General features: G+C 48.1%; 1 protein-coding gene across 1 annotated transcript in view; it reads right to left on the minus strand.

The window, feature by feature from the left end:
* Positions 1-3,869, minus strand: part of TACR3 (tachykinin receptor 3) — a 48,502-nt gene extending 44,633 nt beyond the window's left edge. The window contains exon 1 of the mRNA XM_056855831.1: positions 3,424-3,869. Coding sequence (XP_056711809.1) covers positions 3,424-3,869 — 446 coding nt within the window. The remainder of the gene's footprint in view (positions 1-3,423) is intronic.
* Positions 3,870-14,665: the final 10,796 nt, after the last annotated feature.

A 14,665-nucleotide genomic window follows, 5' to 3' on the forward strand; every position in this document is an offset into this window, starting at 1 on the left:
AATCATTTCTAGGTGCCGAGTAATTCTTGTACATAATTAGAGAGTTTGTTTGCTTATTGTGCCACAAATGGTCAAGAGGAACACATAGGCAAGTAGGGAGGATAAAGAGGTAAAGGTCCCCTGTGCAAGCACCGGGTCATTCCTGACCCATGGGGTGACGTCACATCCCGACGTTTACTAGGCAGACTTTGTTTATGGGATGGTTTGCCAGTGCCTTCCCCAGTCATCTTCCCTTTACCCCCAGCAAGCTGGGTACTCATTTTACCGACCTCGGAAGGATGGAAAGCTGAGTCAACCTTGAGCCGGCTACCTGAAACCAACTTCTGTCGGAATCGAACTCAGGTCATGAGCAGAGCTTGGACTGCAGTACTGCAGCTTACCACTCTGTGCCATGGGGCTCATAAGTAGGGAGGAAAGGTAATATTATTTGGGGGGGGGGCTTCTTAAATCTGCCCACTACTTAGCAATGATGCAGAGCTTGGAACACAAGTGCACAGAAGAAGAGGTGGTTTTTATATGCCGACTTTCTCTACCACTTAAGGAAGAATCAAACCAGCTTACAATCACCTTCCCCTCCCCACAACAGACACCCTGTGAGGTAGGTGAGGCTGAGAGAGTGTGACTAGCTCAGCAGGCTTCATGTGGAGGAGTGGGGAAACAAATCCAGTTCACCAGATTAGCATCCACCGCTCATGTAGAGCAGTGGGGAATCAAACTCGGTTCTCCAGATCAGAGCCCACTGCTCCAAACCACCACTCTTAACCACTACATCACGCTGGCTGTTCCTTTTTCTCCAAAATCCTGGCTGGTTTTCCACTGATCTTTTTGGCCTATGTATCAGGTATTCATCTGTTAAGATTTTCTCACCTGTAGGAAAATACTGCTCTGGAAGGGTATTAGTCTAACCCAGCAGGCCTTTCTCTGTTAATCTAGCCATAATATAACACAGCAACAGGTAGCAGCCTACAGTTAGAGTTTCCATAGAATTTCACCTGAAACAAACTCTGAGATGAATTTGGAATGCATCCTATGCGCGCAAAAGAAATCTGTAGAAATTTCAAGGAAGTTTGTAAAGAATTCTGACAAGCTGCCTGGTCACCTTGGAAGACTGGTAGGAAGCTTGACAATTTATTTCAGTGAGGGAGGACTGCTGCCAAGGATGGCATCTCTCAATTAAGGAACTTCACATTTGCCCATTTAAATCTTTCAGGCAGTACAAACAAAACAAAACAAAACTCTAGGAAGCACTTTTTAAGGGAGGGGAGGGAAAGAGAATGAACAATGCAGAATTAATCCATGGAACTCATTGTCTAATTGCATAAAAAGATATTATATTAAAGACAGAAAGAAAGAAATACAAATGTGGAGGATCTATCTGATAATAGCAACTTGATAGCCATAAATTGCAACATCCATTTTTAGGAGATTTAAGAAAAACCACAGAACTGGCATTCAGGATCACTGAAACTCTGGGAGAACACCTTTGGGCATTTGCATTCTTTCATTACTGAATAACCACTGACCATTTTCTGCCCCACTCAGGGATTCTGGAGATTTCACACCCCCCAGGTCTGAATGCAAATGGAAACTCCTACAATTTAGGGTTGTAAAAAGAAATTAACAGTGCAATCCTAAAGAGAGTTACTCCAGTATGGAGCAACTCTCTTTAGGATTGCACTGTTAATTTCTTTTTACACCCATAGAATCACAGAATCATAGAGTTGGAAGGGACCACCAGGGTCATCTAGTCCAACCCCCTGCCCAATGCAGGAAATTCACAACTACCTCCCCCCCCACACACATCCCAGTGACCCCTACCCCATGCCCAGAAGATGGACAAGATGCCTTCCCTCTCATCATCTGCCTAAGGTTATAGAATCAGCATTGCTGACAGATGGCCACCTAACCTCTTCCTCCAGGGAAGGAGAGCTTACCACCTCCCGAGGAAGCCTGTTCCACCCATATATTGTTACTCCAGACCGGAGTAACTCTGCAGAGGATTGCACTGTCAACGCCGCACATCTCTCAACCCACACAAGGGAGATCGGGCAAGCCTGCCGCCCGATCTGTGAGCGCCGCGGGACGCCAAGCTCAGCAGAGCGTCGGTCTGTCGAGTGGCTCCACTCCCGTGACAGCGCAGGCAATGGCCCACAGGTAAGGCTGTCTCATTCAACTCCAGCCAGGACGGGATGGATTTCATTCACCAGCGGAAACCTCCGAACCCTGAATGGATCCGTGGCCACGCCCACTAGCCGGCTCCGAGCCGCGGTCGTTTCATTGAAGAAAACGACCCGAGGAGGAAATGGACCTGAACAATCGGGGCGGGGGAACAATAGAAAGCGCTTTCTCAAACGCGGCGGAGGGGTGCATCCCCCTACCTCGCCCTGTTTTCCAGGTTGCTGGTCTCCACCTACTATGAATGCCCCCCCCCCCCAAATCACACAAAGGAGAGGGAAATTTGAACAGATTTATATCTGCTTGGCCAGATCAGCCTGCGACAGTGAGAAATGGCTGGCTTTTGGCGCCCTGCCCCCACGCAGGTGTGCAATAGATCATTTTAGGGGATATCGGTTTTGTGGATCCTCCCTCTACCGTCAGGGTGTCATCCATCAAAATGATCGCTGTAACGAGCCACAGGGCTTGGCGGAGGACGGTAGGTAAGCCAATGGCTACAAGGCAGCTAAGTGGGACCTCAATGTACAGTGGTAGTATATCTCCCTGAATACCACAAGCCGGAGACCGTATCAGAGGAAGGCGATGGCCTTCCTTAGGAGAGGACAGACCCTTGGTTTGGTCCAGCCAGGCCAATTCTTATGTCCTTGATAGGAGATGCCCAAGATAGCGTTCAAGCGTCATAGGCATCCTTGCTTTCCATGGGAAGGACAAGAAAGCAGGAAAGAAAGATGCCGGAGAAGAGCTGAGACAGGTGAGCCAGCAACGGGCTCTCCTGAACACATGAAGCTGCCTTATACCAGATCAGACCCTTGGTCCATCAAAGTCAGCATTGTCTACTCAGTCCAACAGCGGCTCTCCACCAGGGCCTTAGGCAGAGAAAGGTCTTTCACACCACCTGCTTGCCTAGTCCCTTGAACTGGAGATGCCAGGGATTGAACCTGGGACCTTCTGCATGCCAAGCAGAGGCTCTACCACTGAGCCACGGCCCATCCCCAAAACAGTACAACAAGAACACATGAAGCTGCCTTATACTGAATCAGACCCTCGGTCCATCCCAGTCAGCGTTGTCTGCTCAGACTGGCGGCGGCTCTCCAGGGTCTCAGGCAGGGGTCTTTGCCTAGTCCCCTGAACTGGAGATGCCGGGGATTGAACCCGGGACCTTCCGCCCGCCAAGCAGAGGCTCTGCCACTGAGCCCCGCCCCTCCTCTCCAGGAGGCGCGCCTTCTCCCCCCCCCCCCGCCACCTCACCTGTCCACGGCGATGGCGGTCATGGAGTAGATGCTGGCGAAGACGGCGGTGATGGGGAAGAAGTTCTGGAAGCGGCAGTAGGCCGGCCCGAAGTACCACTCGCCGTGCAGGGCGAAGGTGAAGTTGACGAGGGTGTTGAAGGCGGCCACCGAGGCGTCGGAGAAGGCCAGGTTGACCAGGAAGGAGTTGGTCACGGTCCTCATGCGCTTGTGGGCCACGATGATCCAGATGACGATCAGGTTGCCGAAGACGGCCACGGCCACCATGGCGCTGTAGGCCAGCGACCAGAGCGCGATGCGCCACGACGGCTGCACGAACTGGTTGGAGAAGTTGGAGGGGGCGGCGGCGGCCGGGAAGGAGAGGTTGCCGGCCGCGGGGGGGGCCTCCGCCCCGCCGCGGCTCTCGTCCCAGGCGCCGCTCGCGTTGACCGACGGGACCGAGGTCATCGTGGCCCCTGGCCCCGCCGAGGAACGGCGCCCCTCCCTTCGCCCCTCCGCCCTACAACTTGGGGGCCGGACGGGCCGGACTCACCCCGCTGCCTCCTTCCCGGAGCCGTCGGTGCGCGCTCGCTCGCTCGCTCGCTCGGGGGCTGCGGAGGAATTCCGGAGAAAGGGGCGAGCGGCAGGCGAAGCCCCTTTTATAGACGTCGGCGAATCCCGCGTCGAGGATGCTCCTCTCCATAGGCTGGTAAGATCCCCCCCCCTTTTTTTTCCTGGTTCGCGCCGCCCCTCCCCTCCCCTCCCCTCCCCTCCCCTCCCCTCCCCTCCCCTTGGCCAGCTTTCGGCTAGCGGCGCGCAGCGGTGTGAAACTGCCAAGGGAGCGCGGACCGTCTCCGGCCACTTTCGCACGGGAGCTTTGGCCTGGGGTTGGCCCGGCCGCTCTCCAGCTGCACGTTTTCCCCGTCTGAATTCTCAGAACTCTGCATGGGGGCTTCCTGATGAGTTCTGGATGGGGAAAACGTGCATCTAGAGAGCGGCCGACCCCAGGCCAAACCTCCCGTGCGTAAATGGCCCAACCGTGGCGGTGGCGCTCTGCTGGCGGACTCCCCAGACAGCTTGTTCGACAACGCAACCAGCCAAACCCCCCCCCCCCCAATCTGTATCTATTGCCCATCTGGCGGGCTGCGTGTGCCAACGGGCGCCCCTGGCACCTACTGATGCCCCAGTCGATGCAAGCAGCTTGCCCACTTCGTACGTGTCGACATTCCCCCCCCGGTGAAATTCCTGTCGGATCTCCCCCACTTTCTGTTTTCCGTGCGAGCCCCGCCGCGCCTTCAACAGCTGGAAAAACTCATGCCGCGAAAGGTATATTCAAGCCGGGGCATGCTTTCTTGGAAGCGAGTCTCGCTTACGCACGGGAGGTTTTGCCTCGGATTTGCCGCTCTCTAGGTGCCCAGTTCCCCCATCCGAATTCTCAAAACTCTGCATGGGCGTTTATTTTTTTTAGTTTTAAGAATTGGGATGGGGAAAATGTGCACCTACAGAACAGCAAATCCAAGGCAAAAATGCATAAATGGCCTCGCTGTCTTCAATAGGCTTAATTCCAAGGAAGGGTTTTTAGGATGGAAGGCTTCAAGCCCGTTCTGATGTGTGTGTTTGCTCAGACCTGACTCCTGCCTTGTTCAATGGGATTTACTTCGTTGCAACCGGACTGAACAATGCAGCCAGGATTAAAGTAATTCCCCCCCCCCAAACCATGGTTTTCCCCGTCTGATTCTTTGTGTGTAAAATGCCTTCAAGTCATAGGCGATTTATGGCAACCCTAGCAAGGGGCTTTCAGGCAAGTGAGAAGCAGAGGGGGTTTGCCATTGCCTTCCTCTGCAGAGCCTTCCTTGACGGTCTCCCCCCATCTTCCAAGATCAGGCTACACCATTCCCCCTTTCCTCCCCTCTGATTCTTTAGCCAACTGAAATCAAAGCGAAATTCTCCATTGATGTTCATGGGATGGGCTTGCACCTTCCTGAGATGGTATTAGCAATTTGGCAGTGTTATTAGTCTAAGATAAATTAAGTATACAGCTATGAAGCTTCCCTTTCCCACCAGTAGCTTGCAACAGGGTGGGGGTGAGGTGGACATTTCTTCAGTATGATTTATTCAGGTTGCCTTCCTGTGTGTAAAGTGCCATCAAGTCCCGGCCGATTTGGTGACCCAGCTGGGCTTTCTTTTTCCTTTTTCAAGCTCCCATGACCCAAAGGTCTTGAGCAGTAAATGGGGAGCCTGTGTTTCATCAGGGAAAATATGGTGGAGGGATACTTGGCCAACCCCAGTGTTGTTCTTGGATCTCTATCCACCAGCGAAAAGGGGACTATTTTATCATCTGTTACGGTGGCAGGTAATTTGATTGAAATAGGGGTAATTCATTGATTGCGATAAGAATTGTACTGGGGACATTCCAACATCATATGAAGTAGTGTGTCAACTCTCTTCAGATCACAGTCTTTCTGAATAAGGTAAGTTATCGTATCTTCCATTTAACACCGCCGAAGTTGGGTTTTCAAGGCAAGAGATTAACCAGAGGCTACTGCCTGACTCTGTGCCATAACCCTGGACTTTCTTGGTGGTCTCCTGTCCAAATACTAACCAAAGCTGATCCTGCTTAGCTTCTGAAATCTGACCAGATTGGGCTAGCCTGGGCTATCCAGGTCAGGACTTCTTACTTAGGTGAAAAGAAGTCTTTTGAAATCAACGTGTCATCAAAATAACAAGAGGAAGCTATGGTTGCAGTGGTTCCTACGATGCGATCAAGAAGGGAGTCTTGTGGCACCTTAAAAACAACACATTTATTGTGGTATAAGCTTCGGGGGAGTAGAGGCCGCACTGCAATTCCAGCAGACTTATGCCATGAGAAACCTGTTAGTCTGTCAGCAAAAGCAAAAGGAATCTTGTGGCATCTTAGACTAATACTTTTTTTAAAAGATATTTACACCCTGCTTTTCTCTCCAAAATGACTAGGGTGGCTGTCTGTTGATTTCAGATATGAAAGCTCCTGTATTATTCTAAATAGATAAATCAGCATTCTTTCCCTATTTGATCTGAGGTCAAATGAGGTAATTTAACCATTCTTTTTCTCATTTAACTTTTACAATAAATATTCTTGGGCAGTAGATTTTGTAGGATATAGTTAAGCTTGTGCTTATCAATCCACCAGGGGGGTTATTAATGAAATATAAAGCATCTCTAAGATTACCCAGATGGTTTATCATCCACATTCATTCATTTCGAATTCTGTAAAATAATTCACTGTTATCTAGTATGGTGTAGTGTCTGACGTGCTGGATAGGGCTAAGGAGACCCGAGTTCAGTCCTCTGCTTGAGACAATCTTTGTCTTTCAGTGTAATCTACATACCATGGTTGGTGTGAAGATAAAATGGAGGACAGCAGAACCGTACAGGCTTCTCTGGGCTTCTTGGAAGAAGGGTGGGATAAAGATGCAATAAATAGATGCAATAAATCAATAAAGATGGAATCAATAAGTAAACATTCAACGTGCAGACAAACTGAAGTCCAGTTCATGAGTTATATAGTCCACATGATAGCCACGGTGGCCTATAGTTCTGTGCTGGGAATTCAGTTCCCATGTGTCTGTGTGTGTGAGGGGGACAATTGAGATCACAATAATGGTGTGCAGAGAGAAGGGTCTATGATGCCTTCCCCCTGCACAATTTTGAAACAGTTCCTGGGACCTGCTGTTTGCTCCACTGGGGAATTGTGGGCATAGCTCTCAGGACACACACCGATATATCCCATTATTTTACTGATTGATTGATTACTTTCCATTTATATCCTGCCCTCCCCAGCCAAAGCCAGGCTCAGGGTGGGTAACAATGTTAAAACCAGCTTACAGGCACAATAAGCATTCATTAAAAACTCTAAAACAATCACTAAATCACTAATAAATAATAATAAATAAAAAACCACACATGGCACCAAAAATGGTCATCACTAAAACTATTAAAGCTCTTTCCTCCTCCTGTCCCTCCTGCCCAAGGCAGATCAATGCTTTGGCTGCAGGGCAAAGTCATCACTCCAGCCAACAGCGGCAATGGACGCCTAGGGGCTCCACTCAAGTTCTTGAGAGGCAGGGTTAATTAATTAATTTAAAAAATTATACCCCACCTTTCCTTTGTGACTCCAGGTGACTAATAATCTCAAATTCAAAAAACATACAAAGTACAATAGAACCTCAAGTAAGCCCCTCCCCACCCCCCAAATGCCTGTAGTGGCAATATGCGGAAGAATATTGTACGAGGAGTTTTAGGTTGACATGTCACATATCCCTCCATATTCCCTATATGAAAGTAATGAATGCTGGTTTAGTTCATTTCTGTAGTGTTAAAAAGGGGAGTGTTGTGTTGCCAGATGTACTCACTAGCTGATTAGCCAGTCTATGCTGACTCATGCAACAGCTGGTATGAATGATCAGGAAGGCAGGGCTGTGGGCCAGGTGCCCTGAATCAACCCAAAGTACCTGGCCTAAATGAAAAACCCAAGAAAGGAGACAAGTGTGGGGCTTCTACACAGATCAGCCTGGATGCTGTGTGACCGGACTGTTGACCCTGGGATCTCTCTGGATGATGTACATGGAGCCCCCTGCAGCCAAGGAGGAGAGAGAGACTCATGTAAAGTGTTATTACTTTGTGTTACTTTGTATTGTGGATTATAAGCTGATAAACTGAATGTTGTGTTACTTTATAAGTAAAGCATTGCCTTTTCTCCACCTACTAGTATTTTCCTTGCTTCCAAATCTTAAAGAACCCCTGTCTTGGCAGGACAATGCCTGCCACTTCTTCTTTCCCCACAGCTGACTTTATGATGAGCCCACAGGATTTTCAAGGCAAGAAACGTTCAGAGGTGGTTTGCCATTGCATGGCTCCATGTCACAACCCTGGTATTCCCCCATCCAAATACTCACCAGGGCCAACCCTGGTTAGCTTCTGAGATTTGACAAGATCAGCATAGCCTGGGCTATCCAGGTCAGGGGTTTGCTGCCTACACCTTATTTAAAGCTCCAGCCAATATGACAACCTTACAATACCTCCTAAATGCCTACAGAGACTCCCAACCTCAGAGAGTCCATTTCATAGGATGAGAGCCAATATAGGAAAAAATGTGCTCTAGTGGATGTGTGGGGGTACTAGAAGGTGGAAACTAGTACATGAGGATATATGGGAGGACACAGTCCTTTAGACATGTGGGTCCTAGGCTGTGAAGAGCCTTAAAGATCATAACCAGCATCCTGAATTGAACTTGTAAACAAGCTGACAGCCCATATTGCTATTTTAAAATAGGCAAGGTATTATTCCTGTCAGCTACCTCCTGAAAATGATCAGGGTGCTGCATTCTGAACCAGTTGCAGTTTCCCAGTAGTCTTTAAGGACAGCCCAACACAGAGAGCATTACAGTGATCCAACTGCAAGGTTACAAAAGCATGGATTACTATGGCCAGGTCAGCTTAGTATAACAAAGGGGAGAACTGAGTGAACTAGATACAGCAGGCTTCTCAAAGACAAACCTGGGTGCATGAGCACTCCTGGACTCATAACCTGCTCTGAAGATGCCATCTTCCCTCCCTCCCTCTCTCCGTCCGTTCATCCATCTGTCCATCCGTCCGTCTGTCCATCCTTCTACCCACCCACTCATCCATGAACCCACCCATCCATCCAATGGATCCAGTCCCTGCAAAGTATCAGCATTCTCATACAGAATTATCTCCATCTTGGCTGGATTCAGCTTCAGCCTGCTTGTTCTGCTTTGGTCATCTGACTATGGCTCAAAGCACTTACTGAGAACCAAGACAAAAGCATCTGGAGGCTTGGACGATGAAACACAGAACAGAGTGTCATTGGCATATCGTTGACATTTAACCCCAGTGCTCTAGATGAGTGGTTCCCAAACTCTGAGTCATGGATCACTTTTCAGGAGAGAAATTCATCACAGAGCACCTATATACTAAACCAAATGTCAGTAGTTTTCTTTCCAATCACTTCATGGAGAACTAGGAGAAGTTTCATGGAGCACCAAATGCTCCACGGAGCACAGTTTGGGAGCCGCTGCTCTAGACAATCTCATTTCTAACTTCGTTTTTCACAGTCCTACTAACTTGAGGCCTAAACCCTCTCAAGGATGCTTTCCGGTATCGGAGGAGCTGCAGGAATGGAGAAGGACACAAGGCAATTCCTCGTGTCTTCTGTGCAGGAGTAGTTGGATACAGGCCACTATTCTATAGGGGTTTGTGTTTTTAAATCCTAGTCCAGTATCATCATCCATCATGATTTCTGGTAGCAGCAAATGTCATGAGGGTATGGATATACAGGTACGCACCTTTCATTTTAACTTGCTGCATGTTCATTTCATGCAATACCCTTTCCATTTGGCGCAGTTGCTAATGGGAATATAACAATTCCCAACTCCCTTTCTAGGTGATCATTTATAACTGATGACCCCCCGTTGGCTGACTGGCTTGGATAAGTTGTGCCTTTTATGATTTCCCTACATATTTGTCCCATCAGCTCTGCATGATGTGATTTTTTTATTGTCGGCAGTTTAAATACCCTTTCTCCCAGTCCTTCAGCAGAGTTTCAGGTTTGGGAGCTTGATGAAAAGTCTCTCTTGACAGGTGTTTTGACAGACGATGAAAAAAAATTCTTGCACACTAGGGGTGCCCTGCTTTTTGGCTGCTCCAAATTCACAGCTTGCTCATCTACTTCTTTCACAAATACCCCTGCGATATCCTGTTTATTATGGCAGCTTGCTTATGCTGAACTATTCTCTTGAGCTTGACTGCCTACCTGGGTTCTGAATTGAGATAATTTCCATTGTACTTATTTATGGAACAGCTCATGAAAACAGCTGGAGGACACAGCAGGGACGGTTCTTCTCTTGGGTTTGTTCTCATATATTATAACCCCAATTTCTCAGGCTAAACCTGTGTAACTCAGATAACATTAGAGAGCTTTGTGAGAAGGGGAAAGTAGATGTCGGCAACAGGAGCGCGTTTTCTAGGCATACCAAATACTTTTTGCTTTGTAGTTGCAATAATCTGTACAATTTACCTGAGATCACGAGTGGATTACAGCCTCCATCTGTAAAGCCCATATCTCCAGTTAAAAAGTATCTCAGGTGTCGGGAAAGACCATCTTCTGCTTGCAATTCTAGAGAGCTTCTTCCAGTCAGAACAGACAGTCCCAAATTAGATGAACCAACAGTCTGATTCACTATATGGCAATGTCATTCTTTTTTAAATATCTTGGATGTAGGCCTAAATGTCTATAGATGATAGCCAAAGGGTTATTTTTCTTTTCATTTTTGCCCTTCTCTTAATCTTGTAGTGGGAATCTTTTATTAATATTTTTCTTCTTTGTTATACTTTGCTGAAGCTTTTGGGAGAACAGTTCGTGTTGTTCAAGGCATCTATTTACCTATTGCTGTACACTCTAGAGTATTTTGAAAAAAAAAATGTTTTTTTGGGGGGGTGGGAATCAGGCTATATATTTAAATAAAAAAGCTTGCTATAGACCAAGAGCTAAACTTGTGAGACAAAAACAAAGCACTTTTTAAGTGCCCGTGTTTATTACCTTGCAAAGCAGCTGAAGTGTATTGCAAAGAGGCCATTAACTTGCAAAGGCCTTGAGCTGCACTGCAATCTGTTTGCTGTTGATAGAACAAGCTCCGTTCTTGGCACTTGCCCATATTATTGTTGAGGTAGCTCCCGTGAAGGTGCAGCTGACCAGGACAAATTCAAAATTAAAATATCGGAATTCACAGAGGGACAGATAAAAGAAAGACCATTCTTAAATAATATTATTAATGGGTTGAAAGAATGTATCTCAGTGTAGGAAGATTTGTTAGGAAAGGAGGAGTATTTTTGAAGAGGAAACCCCCTCCTGGAAAGAAACAAAAGGCAGCTTCATTTGGGCAGCTTGAAGAGAACGACTTAATATTTCTTGTTCCCATAACCGACGTAGTGTCCCCAAAACAATTTTTGAGGACATTTCTACACTACAGAGTTTATTTCACCTATGAAGTGACCTGCCGTTCTGTAAGGAAGGGTAGGGATTTATGTCCTTGCCTTATTATATTTCCCAGAAATCCTTGAGGAAGGCTAAGACAGTGAAACTGTCTGCCTTGCACCATGGGGAAAGGCAGGGTATCAATATTTAACTGAATAAACAAACCCTATATAAGTGTAGAAATTCTCTGAACAAAGGCAATTCTCAGATCACCATGCTTGATGCTTCCTTTCCTTTCCTTTCTTCCCCTACCTGATGAAGGGAGCTTTGGCTCTCTCGAAAGCTCATACCCCCAAAATCTTGTTTGTCTCTAAGGTGCCACCAGACTTGAATCTAGCTGTTCTACTGCAGACCAACACTGCTACCCTCTGAAACTCCTTTTCCCCCATCGTACATGTATTCACTTTTACTGCAAGAGTAGCCAAGTGGAGTTTGGTGCTTTTCTGAGCCTTCTTTGCTTTGAGTACGTCAAACATATTCCAGTAGGCGTAACATAAATCTGCAGCTACATTTTGTTCCGGAAAGGGAACGCATATGCAGATTCCTGGCTTAATTTCTATTTGCCCTGCATTTTAAGTAACTTAAGCCCTGGCATAAAAAATGGCATTCCTCCTGGGGTGCTGTCCACTCTGGATTCTGGGGCTGAAGTCCAGGGCAATGGCTTACCGGCTCAGTCTGCAGGGGAGGCCCCAAATTTGTACTATACACCTATATATCTAATCGTAGGGTTGCCAACCTCCAGGTAGTAGCTGGAGATCTGCTATTACAACTGATCTCCAGCCGATAGAGATCAGATCATATGGAGAAAATGGCTGCTTTGGCCATTGGACTCTATGGCATTGAAGTCCCTCCCCTTTCCAAACCCTGTCCTCCTCAGGCTCTGCCCCAAAAACCTGCTGCCAGTGGCGAAGAGGGACCTGGCAACCCTATCTAATAGTGAAGTCTGGCCCCCATCTGGGGATATTTGGTACCCCCAAGACTTGCAGAAAAATCTGAAATCTTTACAAAAATAACTCTTCTGCAGAGTATTTCCAGTTTGTAAGGGCAATCAGCAGCTGCCCTTAAACATTCATGCAGAATTTTTTGTGTGCCTCTGTTAGAGGGTTAATAGTTACTAATCGCAACCATTTGTTTTATGTCTTTCTAATGGCAGAGGATAAATCTGTTATTCAAATATGTTTGGTTAGAGCTGTAACAGCCAGGCTTACTGTAAGAAATACATGGATAGAAAGGTTCTGAAATAAAAATGGATTGGAACAAGATTAACCTGCTTTGGCTATATTACTCCTCGGTCCTGACTATGAGCAGTGATATACTTGGCAGTGTTTCCCTTGACCAAATGCGAAAAGCCAGAACCATCATCCGAAGAGGTACATTGCGCGCGCGCGCACACTCTCTCTCTCTCTCTCTCCCCTCTCTCTCTCTCTCTCTCTCTCTCTCTCTCTCTCCCCCCTCTCTCTCCCCCCTCTCTCCCCCCTCTCTCCCCCCTCTCTCCCCCCTCTCTCCCCTCTCTCTCCCCTCTCTCTCTCCCCTCTCTCTCCCCTCTCTCTCCCCTCTCTCTCCCCTCTCTCTCCCCTCTCTCTCCCCTCCTCTCTCTCTCCTCTCTCTCTCCTCTCTCTCTCTCCTCTCTCTCTCTCCTCTCTCTCTCTCTCTCCTCTCTCTCTCTCTCCTCTCTCTCTCTCTCCTCTCTCTCTCTCCTCTCTCTCTCTCTCTCTCTCCTCTCTCCCCACCCAGAAGACATTTCTGCATTTATGGATACAAGACATTTGGAGTACTCGGTAGAGCCGTCAAAAATAGATCAGCTTCCTGTGCTTTTTCCAAAAACCTCTAGTTGCTGAGAGGTTTGTCCTAGATTGGAATGGCCTGTATGCAGCTTCTGACGTCTCATACCTATTGCTAGGATTGCCACTCAGCCTTGGAATGTAGGTTTAGCTGAAGTTCGTCTCAGGTTTCATTGGATTCAAACTCCCAGATGTCCTTGTAAACCAGGGGTGGGGAACCTTTTTCCTCCAAGGGCCATTTGGGTATTTATAACATCATTCGCAGGCCATACAAAATTATCAACTTAAAAATTAGCCGACAAAGCCCCAAGCAGGCAGCTGCCCCAGATGACCCTCCCCCCCCGTGAGCGGGCAAGCAGGCAGGCATCTAACCAACTGGTGGCACACTTGCCCACCTGGTGGCACATCCGCCTTGAATAGAGGCTATTCCTGTCTGTGGGAGGGGGCGGATCACCAGTCTTAGATCCTTCTGAGCTAGAGATCTGCCAGGACCCACAAAGGGCCAGACCAAATGATTTCGCGGGCCTTAAATGGCCCCCAGGCCTGATGTTCCCCACCCCTGTTGTAAAGGAAAGAGCTGTAGACAAGTGCAGCTGGTTACTGCTGGGCTGTGAGCCTCGGTATCCTGTTAAACTAGGGTTGCCAGCTCTGGGTTGCGAATTACCTGGAGATTTGGGGGGGGGGTGGAGCCTGAGGAGGGCAGGGTTTGGGCAGGGCCTTCAATGACATAGAGTCCAATGGCCAAAGTGGCAATTTTATCCAGGGGAACTGATCTCTATTGGTTGGAGATCAGTTGTAATAGGGGGAGATCTCCAGCCTCCACCTGCAGGTTGGCAACCCTATGTTAAAACCTGAAAAAGGTCAGGTAGGTTGCCCTGTGGTGGCCTGAGAGTTTGGCCTGTTACTGATTTAGTGATGAACAGAAATAGCGTTGCCAACCTCCAGGTACTAGCTGGAGATCTCCTGCTATTACAACTGATCTCCAGCCGATTGAGATCAGTTCACCTGGAGAAAATGGCCGCATTGGCAATTGGACTCTATGGCATTAAAGTCTCTCCCCTCCCCAAACCCCACCCTCTTCAGGCTTCACCCCCAAATCTCCAGGTGAACTGATCTCTATCGGCTGGAGATCAGTTGTAATAGCGGGAGATCTCCAGCCACCACCTGGAGGTTGGCAACCCCAGGTGCAGTGGTTAGCGTGTTGAGCTAGGACCTGGGACTAACAGGTCTGAATCCTGCGCTCAACCATGGAAGCGTGCCAGGTGACCTTGGCCCATCACAATCTTTTAGCCTAGGGTTGCCAACCTCCAGGTACTGGCTGGAGATCTCCTGAGATTACAACTGATCTCCAGCCAATTGAGATCAGTTCACCTGGAGAAAATGGCCGCTTTGGCCATTGGACTCTATGGCATCGAAGTCCCTCCCCTCCCCAAACCCTGCCCTCCTCAGGCT

The sequence above is a fragment of the Euleptes europaea genome, chromosome 9 (assembly GCF_029931775.1).
Source record: "Euleptes europaea isolate rEulEur1 chromosome 9, rEulEur1.hap1, whole genome shotgun sequence".
Taxonomy (NCBI): Eukaryota; Metazoa; Chordata; class Lepidosauria; order Squamata; family Sphaerodactylidae; genus Euleptes; species Euleptes europaea.